Consider the following 19059-nt stretch of genomic DNA (forward strand, 5'->3'; position numbering starts at 1 on the left):
GGAGGAAAAAACCTGATCGGCACATCTCTAATTAGGAGTAATTCAATCAACTTAATCAGCCCTTAATATGCGACACCAAGCTTATGGCATTACATTGAACAAAACCTGAGGCTGCAGGGTAGTACTCGTGTAATCATCTTGGTTTTTAATCCTTTTAATACATCTGCTAATATTTCAGAAACAGCTTTTCTTCACTCATCACAAAAGCAGAGAGCCTCACCATGCTGTGGTAGGCAGCGGCTCGGTTGACATACAGGCTCTCCAGCAGAGCTTGAGGGATCTGGATCCCCTCTCCTTCGGCGTAGGTGGAGATGTTCAAGGCCTCGGTGAACAGTCTGACGGCCTCCTCCCACTGCTGGTCTCGGAAGAAGGCGTTGCCCTCTTCCAGCAGGTTGCACACCAGGCGGGTCAGAAAGTCCTGAGGGGAAAAGATGAGGAAAAGACGCAAACAAAAGCCCCTTTATTTACCGAGAGTCATGGCACACAATACGCGTTATCCATTTGGAAGAATTTTAAATATTACAGGAAAAACAATGGGTGTTTAAAGTGTTTAAATCAGATTTTCTTTTTTTTTTTAAATATTCGCTGATTTATGTGAGGATAGGTTTTGTTTTGAATCACCACCATAACAACACATATTGAGCAACTGGGAACTGAGGACACCAGTTCCTCAATGTGTTCTGTTTAGTTGTGTTTATGTAATGAAGCTAATACTTGAGCGACCCGGCCTGCAGCCGGGCCTGTTTGGAACGCGAATGGATTTCAATCCGAGGCTAAAGCGTGGCAGCACAGACTCTGGACTGGACTGGCAATGCTGAAATAAGTCAGACATTTCACAAAGAAGTCCTCTGGCCTGCAGCATGCGCTTCTCCTAAACCTGTGTAAGCCCCAAATGAATGGTGCATTCACAGACCTGCCGGTGACTTGCACCATCTGCAGCAGTGCGGAACCAAACCATTGAATATCAGCAGGTTTCTGAATTGCTTCCTGACTGCATTGTGCCAAATGTGCAGCAGGGTTTCCCCCAGAAATCTTGCTAACCCCAGTGGTAGGGGCGCCAGGGCAGTCATCCAGCGGTCCACCATGTTTTTGAGATAAAAAAAATGTTTAAAAGTGACAGGAAATTTGAAAATATCACTAGGTAATTATGTGTTATTGGAAGAAATTAATAATATTGAAACAATAACTAAAAATTCTGAAACATTTAAAATACCTCAAATAAATAAAGAAGCCATGATCAGCCTGGTGGGGGTGCAAGTACAGCCTGGTGGTCCGCCAGGCTTACAATACACTGAGGGAAGCCCAGTAAAGCTTAGTGGATGTCTAGATGCTTGACATCCCCCCACATTCACTGTAAACTAAAAAAACTGCGTTTTCCAGTCATATGGTGCCATTTCATAGCATAATCAAGTAACTATGTTACCTTCAGTTGTTATAAAAACGATATATATCAAAAGTGACTTAAAAAATTATTTTCTAATTTAACGCCTTGAAATTGATGATATTATAACATGAGGTAAAGCTCAAAAAAGTCCATTTAACATGACACTGCCCCTTTAAGGCCTTCACAGAACAGATGTTTTGGGAGCAATTACACCTTAGCTCAGTGCTAAAGGCGATTTGGTGCACTTGATTTTATGTAAATGTACCAGTGTAGTAAGGCCTTTTTTGTTAATGTGCAAGAGGACCATTTCATATGTGGACTCCGGATGCATTAGCAGACATACAGACACTGCGACCTCAACATGCCCATATTGAGAAGATAATGTAAACTTTGAGGAGAGAGTGTGTTGACCAGAACCCTATAAACGGGGTGCTGTCCAATGATTGGGGGGATTTCACTACAATTGACAACTGACTTAGGCTGCAGTATGGTCATAAAGCTTTGCTCCTCAACCAACATCACCACACCAGCATCAAGAGGAGACTGACGGAAGACCTCACACCAGATCAAAAGGAACTGAACACAAACCAACAATTTCCTCCTGCTTCACAAGTAAGCGCTACTCTGGGTTGTGTGTTTACGATCCAAACCAAATGTCATAAACTTCTAGTAGTTCTTAACACCTTTGCAAGACTAAGTAACACCAACTGTACTGAGAAGATTGTATGTCAGCAACAACATATGAAAACAACAGAACACACACACACACACACACACGCTTCAGATATGATGATCACAGTCACTACCTGGTACCCTGCAGGATCTGGATAAGCCAACGGAGACCTAAAACACAAGACATAAACTTAATCAGAGGCGCTTAAACATCTCATCTGACAAGGATGCACTTCAAGGCTAGTTTCGATTTCTGCTACTGCGCCCTTGTACCGACACATAAAAACAATGTACTCACTGTATAAAAGCCAGAGCCCTGCTTATCTCTTCCTTTCGTTTCTCTCGGGCTGACTCCATGGTGGTTCACTGCACAGAAACAAACCCCCCCACCCCGCTCGTCAGGGGGGCGTACTCTACGTCTACATTTGTATGTACTGTTACTTTTTTAAGAAAATACCAATCACAAACATAACTGTTATGGATGCCAACTTCAGCAAGACACACCTACCTGATAAAGTGAGGAAGTTGACGGAGCCAAAGCAAAGTTTAAAGGCAGTTCATGGTGGCAGGGTGAAGCAGGAACGGACGAGCAGCTGCTGTGAATTTGAGCTAATGCGCTATAAGGCCATGAAGGCAGGAAGGACGAGCCTTCGGGTCTGACGGAATGGCTCTCTCCACAATCTCCGGTAAGTTTCGATTCTCAGCTACCAGCTGCAAATGCTCCTCGCGACACGCTCACGAGAGCTGTCACGTGACCACAGCGCGCCACGCCATTCCGCGTCCGCGAGCTCGTCGCCTATGCTTGCTGAGGTTCGTCACGTGATAACCGCTCTTTAAAATATTGGAGGGAGTTACGGTTTACCCGATGCCCCCAAAAGCAACACAGCTAACAAAAGCCTGTCTCGTCTTCGCCAGAATGGAAACACAGCAGCAGTTTTGGGTCATTATGTGTTTTTATCAGAGTGGCGGAAACGGGCTTCCATGCAAAACTGAGGAGAAGAAATGTTTTCTTTTCATCGTTTTCGTTCAAAAATAATGCCTAAAATCACTTTTACCAATAAATAATACTTAGGCTATTATTTTAAGAAGGTGACGATATTTAAAATAATAAGGGTTCTAAATCACCTAGAAAAATGCTTGTGTTTGTTTTTGAAATACTTATTTGTGTGGTGTCTGGCCACACAGGAGAACTTTTTGGAAGATTTGGGAAAACAGTCAGGTCAAGGGTCAAATGACATTAAGTTTGAAAAATAAATCTAATCTATGGTAAGCAGACAATCCGACGCCAGGACCCAAAAGAAGACGTAAATGTGAAATACATGCATGTGGGGATGAATATGTGTTGGTCAGAGCCCTATAAAGGGGACATAGTCCAGAGATCGGGGGGATTTCACTACAATTAGGCCAAGATTTCCTCACAATTTGGTCATGCTGATTTAGCCTGTTGTAAAACATGTCTGTTCAACCAAAGTCTGTAGCACGTAGAGTCTTTTTCCTGAAATATCAACACAAAGGCATCAAGAGGAGACTGACGGAAGACCCCACATTGTCTTTATGGATTAAATTGACTGTATATTTATGCATAGAACTGAGTTTGATTGTCTTAATATGATATAATATTATATATATAATATTAATTTGTTGTGAATCGGTTCTGTACAGGTAAAGTGAATAGAATTGAATTGAGATTAATTAACTTGTGGTTAAATGGAGGAGTATGCAGTTGGATTGAATGAGATAGTAATGACTTCCTGTGGCAATCATTTGCATAATGTGGTGGAATAGTTGTTCACTTAACAAGGTTCTATGATTTGATGTTCCCAATATGTTGTTCCCAATGTTCCCAGTAACAAATTGGTTACTGTGTTAGGTCTTTGTTATGTGAAGCACTTGGAACTGCTTTGTTGCTAAAATGTGTTGTGTAATTAAACTTGACTCAGCTTGATAGGCCTGCAGATTGTGCAGAGAGGAATGTACAACATCGTCCTTGGACAGCATTTGACTAGTCTAAATATTGCAGTTTCTCAGCTCTCCAAATACCAAACATATCATATATTTTGAATTAGAAATGAATCTGTATAGTCCTCAAAATAATATATATATATATATATATATATATATATATATAAAATGTTTGCTGAATTGAAAAAAATCCATATAAAGTATCCCAATTCAACCATATAACTCTTAAATGTTACTCAATTCATTTTGATGAAGATACATTAATTTACTCCCTGATCTTATGAATGTTGTCTCTGATTCCTCTTGTGTTTTTATATTTTTTAATGAAATCTTTACCAATCTTTGCTTTGATTCTAAATCTATACTGATTGGTTTATGTACAATAATATAATTTAACTTAATATTACTGCACAAATTATTTGAAATGGACAAGCTAAACAGTACAACATAGTTAAATGCAGTAATTAAGGCAATAATTTTATCAGCAATAAATTTATAATTGAAAGGTCTTTAAACATTAAATAATTATTCAAAGCAACATTTTTATGTATATATATTTTTATATTATTTTTTATTATCTATGTTATATATATTTTCCTTCTCCTAGAAATGTGCAGTGATACTGCATTCCCATTCATCTTTGTGTGTGTTTTAATAAACTGTTGTAACTCTTTCCAGAAATGTATGTTTGTAGTCCCGTTAGAACTACAAGTCCCGTGTTTCCTTGTTCAGCGGTCGTCAAGTGGTTTGGTGTGGCGATACTTCGTTTTTGAACGGCAGAGGCGAGCGGGAGTGTGTATCTGGACTAGATTCAATCGTAACGAGAGTGTTGTTGTAACGGCGACGTAAGTTGTTTTTTTTAACAGTAAAATATCCTCATTTGTTACATAAAGTGTTGGAGAGATGAAGCTTAAGCCGTAAACTAACAGCAACAAACGTTATGTTGCTACATAAAAAGGCCGAGTCATAGACACGCCGTTTCATGTGAAACGCACCATTGCTAGCTAGCAAACTAAGTTTTCCATGTTATAAACTAACGACTCCAGAGTCAAATACATGTTTGTTCTGGTTCTATGTAAATACGTCGCCATGTTTTTGACTTATGTAACGAGGAGGTAATGTGTTGCTGAGTCCGCAGTTGTCGGGTCAACGGACACGAAGCAGTTCGGTCCTTGTCACTATTAGCAGCGGCAGGTTTATTATGCAAGTCAGGTGTTTGAAGTAGGACAGCTTACCTTTAAAACTTATCAGATAATAAACGCAAAATTGAGGCCAAAAGTTGTGTTTATTCTGTTTTAAAGGAAATATCATGGCATCGTTTAAAAAATGAAGTTCTTGTGGAAGCTATGGTAAACGTATCAATACATTTCTACTCCTTTCTCTACGGTGTAAAGGTGACAAAAAACGGTACATACATTAGATTTTAACTTTAAGAGGAATAAAATAAAAGTGAACAATGGCTTTGGTCCTCAGGCATCTCCATGGCGACAGACATTGTTGCAGAGCTGGCCGACTCTCTGGCCAAGACTGGGGTCGAGGATGGAGAGTTGAGCTACAAAGGCCAGGGAAGGAAGCTGGATGATGCCCAGTCAGGTACGTGACGTCAGCAGACTTTTGTACACACTCAGTGATGCAAATCCTCATTTTATTAGTAGTATTACCTAAAAAAAAAAAAAAAAACTATTCTGGCTACAGTTATTTATGTATGTTTTACTCTGGTGTCTTAATTGTTCCTATTAAATTACTTGGGCTACATCATTGGAAAGTTCTGACTCTTCTGTTTATGTCTTGACCATTTAAAATGGATGTCAGGTGTGTAGATTAAAGGCAATTGTAGTCGATCCAATTGGCTAAAGAGTGAGAATGAATGACAGTATAACAGTGTCCTATCAGGTGTCATGTCCCAGCGGTCCTTGGCAATCGAAATACTCTGATGATAGTTGGATTTGTGCAGCTCTCAAGATTTCCCTCAGAAAACTTGCTAAGCCTGGGGAGCTCGGCAGTCATTTATCCAGCGGCCCGCCATGTTTTTGAGTTAAAAAATGTTTAAAGTTGACAAGAAATTTGAACACATCACTTGATAATTATGTGTTATTGGAGGATTAATATCTGAAAATCAACTATAAGGTCTTAGAAAATACAAACATTAAAAAAAACTTAAATAAGCAATGCTAAGCCTGGTGGGGGCACAAGTAAAGCCTGGTGGCCCGCCAGAACCCTGATGCTCTTGTTGTTGCCGTTGCTGCTTCTAAACCTGACACCGCTTACCCGTTTTACAGCGGGGGAGATCGTGAAGGACATCGAGGAGTTTGAGGGTTTACAGGCTCTCAGGATGGAGGGAAACACTGTTGGCGTCGAGGCAGCGCAAGCCATTGCCAAAGCGCTGGAGACGAAGAGCGACTTCAAGGTTCTGAGTTTGATACTTTTGTCATCAATGTCGTCGTGAACATCACACTTTGCAAAATCAGCTTTGAAAAGTTAACATTTTGAAGTTGTTTTGGATTCATGTGGTCTGATCGTTAGTTTTCTCAGGGCCAAATATTGTAAACAAAACTCCATGTTTGATTTCACCCACATTGATTGATGTAGTTATAATTAGAGATGCCATCAATTATTTTTTTGTTTAATTCAAAGCAAATGCCTAAATCTAAGAAGATGCAACACTTGTTGTTGTATATTTTGTACTTTTTGAAATATTTTGTCAGTAGTGGGCAGCTAAAACCTGATTAGTGTTTCTGCAGATATTGCATCTATGTCTTAAGTACCCTATAGTTTAATAATTAATTTAGAAAAACAACATCATATATTTTTCAGAATAGTAACGTTGCTTACATGCGTTTTCTCCCAATCAGCGCTGTTACTGGAGTGACATGTTTACTGGTCGTCTGCGCTCCGAGATCCCGCCTGCCTTGGTAATGTCAATGACGCCTTTATAAATCAGCGTTTACATGACACACACTGTCTTTAGTTGGGTTGTTGTCGTGCGCCGTCTCATTCTACAGTCAGGTTTTGTGTTTTTATGTTGCAGAACTCTCTGGGTGACGCCCTGATGCTGGCGGGAGCCCGGCTGACCGTCTTAGACCTCAGCGACAACGCGTTTGGGCCCGATGGCGTGAAGGGCATCGAGAAGCTGCTCAAGAGCACCGCCTGCTTCACGTTACAGGAGCTACGGCTCAACAACTGCGGCATGGGCATCGGAGGCGGAAAGGTAAATCACCGACGGACCAAGAGACAAAGACTTTTGTTCACTAATTCTTCTTCTTCTTGCGTACCAAATTGTGTTTTGAACTCTTCAGATCTTGGCCGCTTCGTTGATCCAGTGTCATAAACTGTCTAGTGAGAAAAACGAGCCGCTCAGCCTGAAGGTGTTTGTCGCAGGGAGGAACCGCTTGGAGAACGACGGAGCCACCGCCCTCGCTCAGGCTTTCCAGGTGAGGGTCGAACTGCCTGTAGCATTCACAAAGAGAACTTTAATCAGATAATATTAGATATACTAGTGAGTTATGAAATCTAAATGTATTCTCATCTGAATAGAGGTGTGACAAAACATCCGCTCTGTTTTGGTCATAAATCAGTACAATCCAACTTTTTTTTTTCTTTTCCTTATTTTTTAACAGAATAATTGACACAAAAATAAACTACCCTTGTAAAATGTTTACCCAATTTTTAACAAAAGAAAAAAGCCATAATGTCCACATGTCAAATGAAAAGTAAAAGTAGCTGATTGCCGAAAAGTTATTTGTCCTTTACTATGTGCCAAATACAATACATACTGGCCTAAATAACTCCTCCAATTATAAAAACACTAAATAATTACAGCTATAATAACAAGGTGTCTGCAGTTTTTTTATCATCAATACAGTCGACGCTGCATTATTTTGTTGTGGCGCGCTTTAGACAGCGTTTTTATCAGCTCACTCGCTGTTGCTACTCGCCACAAAAGCGGCTAAAAACACATGCGTTGCTTTCTGATGGACGGCGGTGATCACCATACTGCAACTCAAATTTGCTTGACTGCAGAGACTACTGTTGATATTAACAATTTATTCTTTTCAGTTGAAAGCATTTGGTGCCTCTTGGGCTGATAATTACGTTTTGTCTTCTATTGTGTTTTTGTTGTTTCAGCTGATGGGCAGCCTGGAGGAGGTTCACATGCCCCAGAATGGAATCAACCACCCGGGCGTGACGGCTCTGGCCACAGCCATGCAGCACAACCCAGGACTCCGGATCCTCAACCTCAACGACAACACCTTCACTGAAAAGGGGGCTGTTGCCATGGCACAGGTACAGAGATGCAAGACATGATAGTAGCAGGTTATTTTATGTATTTTATGTTTTTTTTTAAAACCAGAAGTGGTTGGAATTGTGTTTCAAGCTCAGGGAGCAGCAAGAATTCAGAAAAGACTTTTCTTTTTATAGAAAAGATGGCTAGCCGACTCTGACTGTGACGCCATTCATTATTATTAATGAAATATTATTATTACTTATTTAAATTTTTTTGTTGTGTGCTATGCTGGGACAAACAAAATCCCCCCTTTGGGCATCAATAAAGTATTATTATCTTATCTTAAGTCTCTATCAGAAATCTTTTTTAATGTTCTGTGCAAAAAATGAATTTATTTACATGAAGTCACCTTCATAAAATAACAGAAGGTTATTCCATTATAGTGACTGTCAAAATTGATTTTTGCTACACACACAAAAAAAAAATCAACCCCTTTGTATTGCCAAAAAATTATTTGGGCCAAAAAAACCAAAAACAATCACTGTTTAGAAAAAAAAATACATTACGAAAGTGATGATGGTGAAAATGTATTATGTTGACTTTGGATATTCTGTCTGTTCTCACAGGCTCTGAAGCATCTCCACAGCATCCAGGTGATCAACTTTGGAGACTGTTTAGTGCGGCCGGAAGGGGCTAAAGCTATTGCAGAAAGTGTGTCAGAGGGCTTACCTGTCCTTAAGGTGAGTGGTCGATATACTAGGCTGTCACAACTCAGATTACATAATCTGTTCTGGATTGCACCAACAGTTTGTTGTTCTTTGTGTCGGTGTGAAGGATTGGAGCCCAAGCATGAAAACTTTCTGAACACAGCGTTGTCACAAAGTCGTGGCATTTGATCGTCTCTGATTTAAATTTAGTTTTACAGGCAATTATTTTACCTTGATTACTATTTTTTTTTTTTTTTGGTTAAATTTTTTCTTCTGTAAATGATGAACTAGGATTGGATGATATGGCTTAAAAATCTCAGATTTATTTATTTTTTTTTTTTTGTCATTTCAAATTTTTGATTTTAATACTTTTTTTCTTGCTTTCTCTAAAAGAAAAAAAAAACGATGTTGCACATGAGCTAAAATGTGGCTTTTATTTTAATTATTCCTTCTTTGAGTTGTACAACAGAATATCAGGGCCAGGCTGCAAGATTTTTTGTTAAATTGCTGGAATATGGTCATAACATAAGCAAAATATAAACATGATTTTTTTCAATAGAAAGTCTGAAAACTGCAAGAAAAAAGTTGCTTTAAATTAGAAAAAAGCTTCTAGAGTTATCCAGATCTGTGCATGCATTTCTGTCTTCAAAACAATCTCAGTCGTTTGCGCAATAATTTATAATTTCTGCTGCTGACAATAATTTGATGCCTTTTGTGTTAAAAGACGAGTTATTCTGTTTGACAGGAGCTCAACCTGTCGTACGGTGAGATCACGGCGGACGCAGCTCTGGCTGTGGTGGAGGCCGTGAAGAACAAGGACCAGCTGGAGAAACTGGACCTGAACGGTACAGATCTGAGAAACAGCAGAGCTCAAATCTTTCTGCCTGCTTTTTGATATTTAAGCTATTTTAAGAAAAAAAAAAAAAAAAAAAAGGTTTAATAATCGTTTAAACCCTTTGATTTTCAGGGAACTACCTGGGAGAGGACGGCTGCAAAGCCGTGAAAGACACCATGGAAGGCGTGAACATGATCAGTCTGTTGGGATCACTCAGGTGATTGCCTTTCTGAGTAATCAATATATCAATTAATCTTTGGTTCATGTTAATTCCCGTTCTACCTCCAACCAATCGTACCTGCTGCCTCTGACTTCTCAACCGGCTAATATTGAGATCTTTACGTAAATTCACTGTCAAAGTGTTTCTGCCGTTTTCTCAGTGACGACGAGGGTGACCCTGAAGACGATGAGGACGAGGATGAAGAAGACAACGATGAGGATGACGATGAGGATGAGGACGATGTAGATGAGGAGGAAATCGAAGAGGAGGAGGAGGAAGAGGACAGCAGCAGCAACCACAAGGTTAGTTATGACTAAACTTTGTGGCTTCAATATCCAGAAATCAGAATAAATGCACCAGAAACGATAAAATGACCAGCATCACAGCATTTCTTGTGTTTCTATGGTAACATCAGTCACTGGCCTAAGTTTCCTACTTTCTTCTCCTTGCCCCCTCACCCAAAGCCGTCCACTCCTGTGTCAGCACCACGACCACCAGATGTCTCTTCTTTCCTCAGCTTCCCGTCTCCCGACAAACTGCTGAAACTTGGCGCCAAGAGGGCGCTGCTAGTCCAGCAGCAGGTGAGCAAACGCAGAAATACATGGACGACACAGGGTGTCTTAAATCCATGTATCTAAAAGTAAGGCCTCAAAATGTCTTAAGTTCATTTAAAATGTAATTACAGGTCTTAATTTTTGCAAGCGTATGTCAGCTAGCTAGGTAGCTTCTTGCGTCTTATCGCCGCTGGTTGGCTGGATGAAGTTTGTACATTTCTGTCGTGATATAGGTCTTAAATTTCATTCACAAAAGTCTTAAATTTGAGATGGGGGTTCTTGGGTTTAATTTTTCAAGGGTCATACTTATTAAATTAAGCATTTTTTTGTGTGTTTTTGCAATGATTTTTCTGTTGCATTCTGCTGTGATTTGGCACATTACAGCTTGATTTTAAGTATTTTACTCATCAAAATTTTGGTTAAAAAAGAAAAAAAAAAAACGTGGAATCATTCAAAAGTTAAAAAGGACTATTTCCCTACTTTTAATACTTCGCATATTTTCAAAGTTGGGTTGAATTTTACCTGTACTCCTTAGACTGGATTAAACAAAGCAATAAAGCTGCTGTGTTTCTTCCATTTTCCAAACAAAATAAAGATGCCAAACTTCACAAAATGTGCGGTTTGTGTCTGAAAATCCCTTTCATTCGTTTCCCCGTCTAGGTGGACGTGACAGATGCAAGAAAAACAGCCGAAGCCTTCCTGAAGATCGCCTCGGTGTATAAAGAGGAGAACTACGACGTCAAGAACGCCGTGTTGGACACCATCGGTAAGATGCACGAGTTTTATTTGGGGTGACTCGTTGCTGCTCTCGTTTTCTTTATTGTTCTATTTTTAATACAGATTTCACCTAAGAAGAACAAAACCTCACATTTGCGTCTGTAAATATTCAGGTCATGTTCTTATTTACGTTTTGTGTGACTGAGAGCTCTGTAGTGTCAAAACAGTCATAACTAAAACTCGACTAAGAATTGTGCATTGTGTTGGATCACAGTGTCGTGTTTTGCTATTATCCTGTACAGCCTCATTTTTATTCTCAGATTTTCATCTTCTCCTTGAATACAGACTCCTTCTTCTAGAAACAAATTGTCAGGATGATTTGTGTTTTTGTGATTGATGTTTCCACGTTTCCCATCAAATCCTTGATTGTTTAAAAATCAGCATGAGCAAAATATACTGCATTGTCCTCTAGGGGAAATTTCATGGGCTCAGTGGTGTGTATTGCATAGTAGCATTTCTCCAAATGAACAATACATGTAAACAGCTAAAAAGTTGTTGCACACCTTCCAGGCCTCAGCCTACTCTCTATTTAAAATTTGTAGTCAAAACTTTTGATGGAGGTGGGTACGAAAGAGGATTTTAAACAACTCAGTTTAGGTTTTTTTTGTTCATAGTCTCTGTGAACTGATTTGAGTTTCTTTAATTGAAAACAGCCCTGTATATTTTTCCCCTCTTCCCAGATGCCATCCTGAGTAAAGCTTTCAGCACTCCCTCCTTTCAAGGTTACAGCTTTGTATCCGTTTTGTTAGTCCTCCTAGGACTTATTAAGGTAAGACACTAGGACAAAGTCAACACATCTGGTTTAGTTTTTCCCACATCTCATGCTTCACACCTGCGTTGTCTTCTCTGTTGAATTAATCCGCCTGCCGTCGTGTCCTCTGCGCCGCTCAGAGTGAGGACAAGATCAAGCCCGTGGTGGTCGTCCCAGGTCACCTCCACGCCCTGGAGCACGTTGTTCGGCAGGACTACTTCCCCAAAGAGAACGTGGCGGTGCTCGAGGCGTTCATGTCCCGGTAAGGGCGTGGCGAATGAGCCAATCAGCATGCGGCCTCCAGGTACAAAATGCAACGACTTACTGTTCCCGTCTTCAGTGCCTCATTGCCACACGAGTGGCGATGAGTTTATGGTTTTTTTTTTTTGCATCAGGGTGGGGATTAAGAGGCAGTATAATGTAAAATGGACTTCAGCTCTACGTCATGTTATGTTATTCAGTCATCAAAGACATATCTGGAGTGTTGCTTTAATTCTTTCATCCATGGTTGAGAAATCCTTTAATCTCCCATGGCAACCATTCAGCTGTGGAAAACGTAGCCCCGCCTTTAAGGACAAAGCTCCTCCTTGAAGCTGCGGTTTCCAAGCTTCTAATCTTCTGCCTCATAGCAGCCCTTCTCCACTCAGCTCCTTCAGACTAGCCAGCAGCAATTAGCAAACACCTGGTGGAGCTGAGCATCAGCTGGACTCATTATAGGAGCTGCTTCTCAGTGAAACGCTGGTAAAAAACGTTCCTAAAGGGTTAATAGAGTAGCCATTTTGGGATAACTTCCTGAAGGCAGAGTATCAGAAAGAATAGTCGTTTCTTAAAGACACACGCCCAATTTCAAGGTGCCAAGTCAAATTTCTTTTAAGTTGTATTCGATATAAAGCACTATTCAGAATGGTAACAGTTACTTGATTGTGCTATGAAATGGAGCTATGTGCCTGGAAAACAGGCACATAAACAAGCAGTGCCTTGAAACGACACTGAGTCGAAGCACAAGTCTGTGTTAGAAAGGTCTAGTCAAAGCCCAGATTTAAATTGAGTTGTGAACCCATAGCAAGACTCAAAAATGAAACGTAAATTATCTCCATCCAAATCTGGATGATCCTCAAACTGCTCTGCCCCTTTAAGACCTGCAGCTCTAATTGCTTCAAGAAATGCTTTTGCGTAGTATTAACTTAGGAGAGCTGAATCCATATTTTTATTTTTAAATCTCACACAATTTCCTATCATTTCACAATATACACACTACTTTGTGGAGACATAATTTAGAAGAGGCATAAAATTACTTCTGCGATCCGCTGTTGGAGGAACAAATTTACAAATGTGAGCTCCTGAGATGTTTAAATTATTGCTTGATCAAATCTGTGCTTCCATCCACAGGAGCAACAAATCCTTGGAGTCGTGTGGAAACGCCAGAAACGGCCTCCAGTCTACACTGCAGAGAGTTCGACCTCAGAGCTGAGGCTCACAGACTGAACATTTATTCACTGATGGACCTTTAAAAACCCGCACACAGAAACCCAAACGGCTGCACCTCCGTTCTGGCACAACAATCTACATCACAGCTGCAGTTCATCTGAAACCTCATGTTGTGTTAACCTTCTCATTTGGACTTGACTTGAATGCACTGGGCTGGAAATGAATGAAATGGAAATTTTAGCAACTTCCTCTGCAGCCTGAACATATCCTACAACAAAGTCGGTAACTTGATCGGATCAGGTTGATCGGGAGGAGCTCCGACTGAGATCAATCTGAATCCACAGCTGCTCTGTTTATATTCAATAGATGAATTTAATATTCTCTCAGATAGCTTTTACTGACAACACAAATATGGTGAAAAAATGTTAAGATATCAAAGACCAAGGGATGGTAAGTTAAACCAATCAAAGTGCATTTAAAAGCTGATATCTTTACTGTGTTTTGTAGCCCAGGGTTCTACGTTTTTAAATTTGTTTTTGCAAAAATAAACCATTTGTTGGATGGCTTTGACTCTTTTGTGACTAAAATGTTCATTTAAAAAAAACTTTATTTTTTCATCCCCACTAAAGAGAGACTTTCCAAACCAAGATGAATTGAATGAATAGAATTAAAACTTATTGTGGTTATTTCTTGTCTTAAGTTTCCTGTCTTCAGCTCTAGCTGAAAAGGAAGCCAACGCAAATTTTTTTCATGCTGGCTGGGTTTCCCACCTGGGTTTGTCCAGGACCTCCTTTTCCCTCCAAATGCTGGCAGGGAAAATTGGGAGGAGCATAAACGTCAGATGTCACGAAGGAATTTGCCAAAGCCGAAAAATGCAGCAGCTGGTGTAAGCAATGCCTCTACATATGTGAAATCACGGTGACGGTTTCAGTACCGTGTCTTATATCAGGACATTCTTTACATTTGTCGGTGGGACCGACTCAGACTGATGGCGAATCGGGCATTTAGCAGCCTGAATAAGTCAGAAGTTTTCTCTGAAGCTTTTAAGCGTCTCTGTGTTCAGGGACAAGGCGGGTTTTTCCCGCTATTGCAAGGGCAATTACTAAAATGTAAATAGAAACCGTGTTTCTAGCGTCAACATCAGATCTACGTTTTTATTCACAAACCAGTGTATGAAAAAATATTCTTGCCCATAATTTGATATTTAGAGGGCACAGATCTGCCCCTCCTCCTCACCATTGACCCTGTGTCTGAACAACATGGGGGCTCTGAGAGTCATTATTAGACTGAGGGCAGCCAGACTAGTTTATTTTTGGTAAATTATTATAATTAGCTAAACGTTATTGCTGAGGGGCACAAGCAGGCCTTCTGACATAAAGATAAAAAAACAATTAAAAAAATTAAATAAAAAAGGGCACTAGGGGCATCAAGGATAAAAGGGGCAGGGGCTCAAGCCCCCTTTCCCTCCCCCGCACGTGCCTGCAGAATTGTATACAAAAACAGCCAAGAGATGAAATTCTGCTTTCAAACTGAAAATGTAAGTTCTCAATTCATGCCAGTACCTCTGCTTTAAAGGTAAAGAGGTAAATCTGAAGTGGTTCAGCAACACTTGTGCTCTTTAGGTCAACATTGTTGTTTGATCAGTCTGTATGTCCTGCAAACTACAAAAAGAGAAAAGAAAAAGAAAACTCATTTAAAAGAAAAAAGAAGAAGCCATGGAAGTGATTTCCAGACAAATCTCCTGTTTTGAAATCATGATTCTTACATACTCCCCTGGTACAGATGGAGTTCCTCCGTTCTGAAGTTTTCCTGACCATTTTAAATCTGATCTCAACCATCAATGCAAGAAACTGTCCTGAACCGTGCCGCTGTGATGACACCACAGTGGCCTGCGTCGGCAAAAACTTAATGGAGATTCCCCTGGGAGTAGATGAGGTGAGGAACTTAAACTATGTTTACAGTCTGCTGTGCTTTTCTTTAAAACTCAAAATGACAGTGATTGATTTGGTAAACTTGGGGCAGTAGCCCAGGGTGACAATTTTTAGGGGAGGGCGGTGGGAAGGTACCACAGACTTTCTTTTATTTATTTATTTATTTTCTATGAATGCATGTTTTGCAGGCATAAGCCTACATGTAATGAGTTGTGGTAATATTTTGAGATTTTATGAACATACCTCTTTTCTATCAATTTGTTTGTCCAACATCCACACAACCATTAGCATTCATCTGCTAGTCTATCCATGAATCCACCCATGCACTTTCTTCTTTGCAGGTTAAATATTTACTTCAGCATAGATACTTTGAAAACTCTAGTCTGGAATTGACTTGTATGGGCCCAAACACTTTAAGAATCAAATTTTAATCTGGGAATATAGTGGGGTCCAATAGCCGTTCTTGGCAAGAATCCGAAAACCGTAAACGGGAAAAGTTTTCCTGTAACAGGAAGATAAGCTCAGACTGAAAACATGCTGTGGAAATGTATTAAACAGTTTCTCGTTCTTTCTCTCTGATTTCCTCCGGCCCAGACTGAAGCCCATCACGCCTCGTGTGAGAGCCGTGGTCTTAACAAAGTCTCTTGGGGCTTCCCGCCCAGGACGCAGGTGCTCAATCTCCATGGCAACGACTTGCATGTCATCCCCGCCAGGAGCTTCCTGGGCGGCTGTCAAGTTGTGTCTCTGTACCTGGGCTTCTGTAAAATCTACAAAATCCAAGCTTGGGCCTTCCGTGGGATGAGGAGCCTGAAGTATTTGCATCTGTCTGACAACGACCTCACGTCTTTGGAGCCCGAAGCTCTGGCTGGACTCCCAAAGCTCACCAATCTTCACCTGGAGGGGAACCGACTGACACAATTCCCCAAAGAAGGTCGGATAAAGTTCCTAAAGTTATAATTGTATCCATGCAAAGAACCAAAGTAAAGTTGATGTTTTCCTTTTCCTCTGCAGCTCTGTCACTCGTACCAAATTTGTCGGTGTTGCATCTGGAGCAAAACGCCATCTCCAGGCTGGAACCTGCTGGTTTACTCTCCTCAGCTGCTCCCGCACTGACGAATCTCTATTTAAGGAGTAACGCCATTAGTGGAATTGCCAAAGCTGCCCTGAACTCTCCCAACATTGAAACGCTTCACCTGGATTCCAACCGGCTGACCCGGGTGCCGTCCGATGCTCTGACCGACACGCCCAACCTGACGGAGCTGAACCTGTCTCAAAACCCGGTCCAGTGGGTCGGACCCGAGACCTTCCAGGAGATGTCACACAGTCTTCAGAGGCTTTACATGAATCGGATGGGGATGGCAGAGGTAAAGGTTTTGATGGCAACCTTCATTTTTTTGTGTGCTTTTTTTTTTTTTTTTTTTTGACTATTGAAACAAAACAGAAATTGTCTGAAATTGCTGTGGTTATTTGATTTCAAAAATTGCTGCTTTGACTTAGGACTGAAAAATATAAGTGTTTCATATCAGTCAGTATCAATAATTACTGATTAGTTTTCTTTTTGTTTGTTTTAAGTGTCTGAAATACTGCCATACCGGTGAAGTTTTATTCAGTTATCTATCGTGATATATATGTTATTGATTAATTGCCAAGCCCTATACAGATAGAGTGTATGTGAAAATAAGAACTGAATAAAAAATTGCCCACCCCCGATGACGGTCTACATGCATGGTTTTAAATAACTCTTGTATCTGTGGTTAGATGTCGAAGGAGGTTCTGTTGAGCCTGGGTCCACGTCTGAAAGTTCTGACCGTGAGAGGAAACCGACTGAAGACGCTTCCGGACCTGAGCCCGCTCAGCGGCCTTGAGCTGATCGACCTGCGGGACAACCCTCTGATCTGTGACTGTGACCTGCTGCCCCGGCGCAGGTCAGTCCATCTACCAGCGAGCCGGTTCAAGTGAAAATAATAAAAAAAATATTATCTGATTTGGCAAGAAGATGGTTAATTCAACTTTTAAAACCCATACATTTTTCAATCAGGTGGAGGTTTGGAGAGGGCTGCTCTGTGCTGCATGTGGGGAAACTTTAAACAATGGGTTGTTATTTATTTGTTTTTGGTAAAAAAAAACTTTTTACCAAAAACAAATAGAGGAAGATTTTAACCAATTTGGTGTGGCCAGACTTTGGTCAGACATCAACAGATGTAACTGGATGTTCCAGCAGGACATTGATCCCAAATTTTGACATTGGTGCCAATTACAACTGCAACTGAATTGTTTTCTAATGTCTGGATTTCCTTGTCTCGCTCGCTCAGGTGGATGGAGAGAGTGAAGTTGAATGTTTTGGGAACATGTGGTCACCCTGTTGAGGTTAAAGGTCAGAAGCTGATGGACACCAATGGGTTTGCAACCTGTCCAGAAAACAACCTGAGACGGACTGAGACGGATCCTGTTGGACCCAAAGCTGCAAAACTGAAATCCACCGGAGCGAAGAAGAAGGCCAGAAAAGCTCAAACTCCCCAGTGGTATAAGTTGGTCAAAAACAAGAAGATGAGCAAAGCAAGTGGAGGAAATTGAGGAGGAAACTCAATTTCCTCCTAGTCTTTTTTAGTCTTGTAGACTAAAAGATTCAAGTAACTACTACAATCAAGTTCTAGTAGTTACTTTGGTGTCTAACCATAAAGTAATTTTTATTTCAGCTCAAATGGAAACACATGCTTTAAATGTTTGCATCCACTATAAATATGTATTTCCTGTCATATCTTTATCTTGAGAAGAGGCCTGGTTTAGGTTTGTTCTTTATCTGTCTCTGACATGTTTTGTCGGACTTCTGCTGTCAACCAAATACGTCAAAGGTGGGGAAAGTAGCTAGTTATATTCAGTCGTGTTACTGTGATCCAGTGCAATTTGTCTGCAGGCTGGACTTTTTTGAAGTTGGGTACAAAACTTGAACTTTTACTTGTTTGTTTTGATAAAGTATTTTAAGCTGCTACATTTTAAATCATGTCCGTTAAAGAGTAAAAATAAGTAATATAAAAAGACTGCATTGATTCTTCAACACCGTGTAAACACTCTGAATAATATTTTAAAATTACACCTACTACCTCCCAAATATTCATGAAGTCATATGCTAACATAGTTCAATTTGAGCCGAATTTTTATTTATAAAGTTCATAATTTAATCAAAAGCTGTTTGAGACTGATATGTTCTAGTTTTCATTTGTGAAATCCATGTGTGGAACTTTCTTCTGTTCATGAAAAAAGTACATTTTTCTTAAAGTAAAATTTTTGTGAGGAACCTTTTGCTCTTATGTGAGTAACATTTTACACTTGGTAACTTGTATTTAAGTAATATTCTGTACTCTTTCCACTTATTTTACACTTTGGATGCCGAGTCTGGTTCTCTTTCAACACTGAACCACTTATTTTCCCCAAAGATGGGGGCCTAATGCTTACTAATGCTTACTAATGCTGAGTGCTTACTTTGTCTTGTGCCTATTGTAACGTCTTCCATCAAACATACACCAAGGAGAATAAAAAGTTTTTTCAACTGCATATGACTTAAGAATATTGTGTTTTTGTGGAACCCTGAAATGAAAGCCTACAAGGTTTGTAT

At 40.2% G+C, this 19059-nt stretch overlaps 3 protein-coding genes across 6 annotated transcripts in view; 2 read left to right on the forward strand and 1 right to left on the reverse strand.

The window, feature by feature from the left end:
• The window catches only part of LOC106961586 (zinc finger CCCH domain-containing protein 7B-like), an 18236-nt gene extending 15579 nt beyond the window's left edge, over positions 1–2657 (reverse strand). The window contains exons 1-4 of the mRNA XM_015055410.1: positions 2565–2657; positions 2355–2422; positions 2191–2227; positions 221–418 (exon numbers count right to left, since the gene is read on the reverse strand). Of these exons, the coding sequence (XP_014910896.1) occupies positions 221–418; positions 2191–2227; positions 2355–2413 (294 nt within the window). The 5' untranslated portion in view covers positions 2414–2422; positions 2565–2657. The remainder of the gene's footprint in view (positions 1–220; positions 419–2190; positions 2228–2354; positions 2423–2564) is intronic.
• On the forward strand, positions 2655–14083 carry rangap1a (RAN GTPase activating protein 1a). Of its 4 annotated transcripts, none has more exons than XM_015055412.1 (16): positions 2655–2742; positions 5492–5611; positions 6298–6425; positions 6871–6930; positions 7047–7226; positions 7315–7449; positions 8144–8302; positions 8870–8983; positions 9696–9795; positions 9918–10002; positions 10166–10307; positions 10470–10586; positions 11220–11325; positions 12017–12105; positions 12228–12349; positions 13477–14080. In XM_015055412.1, exons 1-16 carry the CDS (start codon positions 2721–2723, stop codon positions 13556–13558), a joined length of 1761 nt encoding a protein of 586 aa, XP_014910898.1. In that variant the 5' UTR covers positions 2655–2720; the 3' UTR covers positions 13559–14080. The 4 variants fall into 4 exon arrangements, with proteins under 4 accessions (XP_014910898.1, XP_014910899.1, XP_014910901.1 ...); XM_015055413.1 differs by having other exon boundaries at positions 10166–10301; positions 10467–10586; XM_015055415.1 differs by having other exon boundaries at positions 12228–12391; positions 13477–13563.
• Positions 14084–15297: 1214 nt separating this feature from the next.
• Positions 15298–18998, forward strand: LOC106961590 (chondroadherin-like protein). The gene is made up of 5 exons (XM_015055418.1): positions 15298–15450; positions 16041–16377; positions 16458–16810; positions 17205–17371; positions 17759–18998. Exons 1-5 carry the CDS (start codon positions 15298–15300, stop codon positions 18018–18020), a joined length of 1272 nt encoding a protein of 423 aa, XP_014910904.1. The 3' UTR covers positions 18021–18998.
• Positions 18999–19059: the final 61 nt, after the last annotated feature.

This window comes from Poecilia latipinna, unplaced genomic scaffold (assembly GCF_001443285.1).
Source record: "Poecilia latipinna isolate Pla-1442-1.1 unplaced genomic scaffold, P_latipinna-1.0 Scaffold1315, whole genome shotgun sequence".
NCBI lineage: Eukaryota > Metazoa > Chordata > Actinopteri > Cyprinodontiformes > Poeciliidae > Poecilia > Poecilia latipinna.

Coding starts and splice junctions, on each gene's coding strand:
- rangap1a (XM_015055412.1), top strand. CDS start 2,721: ATGGCTCTCTCCACAATCTCCG. Junction 8,984..9,695: donor AGGGCTTACCTGTCCTTAAG/GTGAGTGGTCGA, acceptor TCTGTTTGACAG/GAGCTCAACCTGTCGTACGG. Junction 10,308..10,469: donor ACAGCAGCAGCAACCACAAG/GTTAGTTATGAC, acceptor CCTCACCCAAAG/CCGTCCACTCCTGTGTCAGC.
- LOC106961590 (XM_015055418.1), top strand. CDS start 15,298: ATGGAGTTCCTCCGTTCTGAAGTTTTCCTGACCATTTTAAATCTGATC. Junction 15,451..16,040: donor TTCCCCTGGGAGTAGATGAG/GTGAGGAACTTA, acceptor CCTCCGGCCCAG/ACTGAAGCCCATCACGCCTC. Junction 17,372..17,758: donor GACCTGCTGCCCCGGCGCAG/GTCAGTCCATCT, acceptor TCGCTCGCTCAG/GTGGATGGAGAGAGTGAAGT.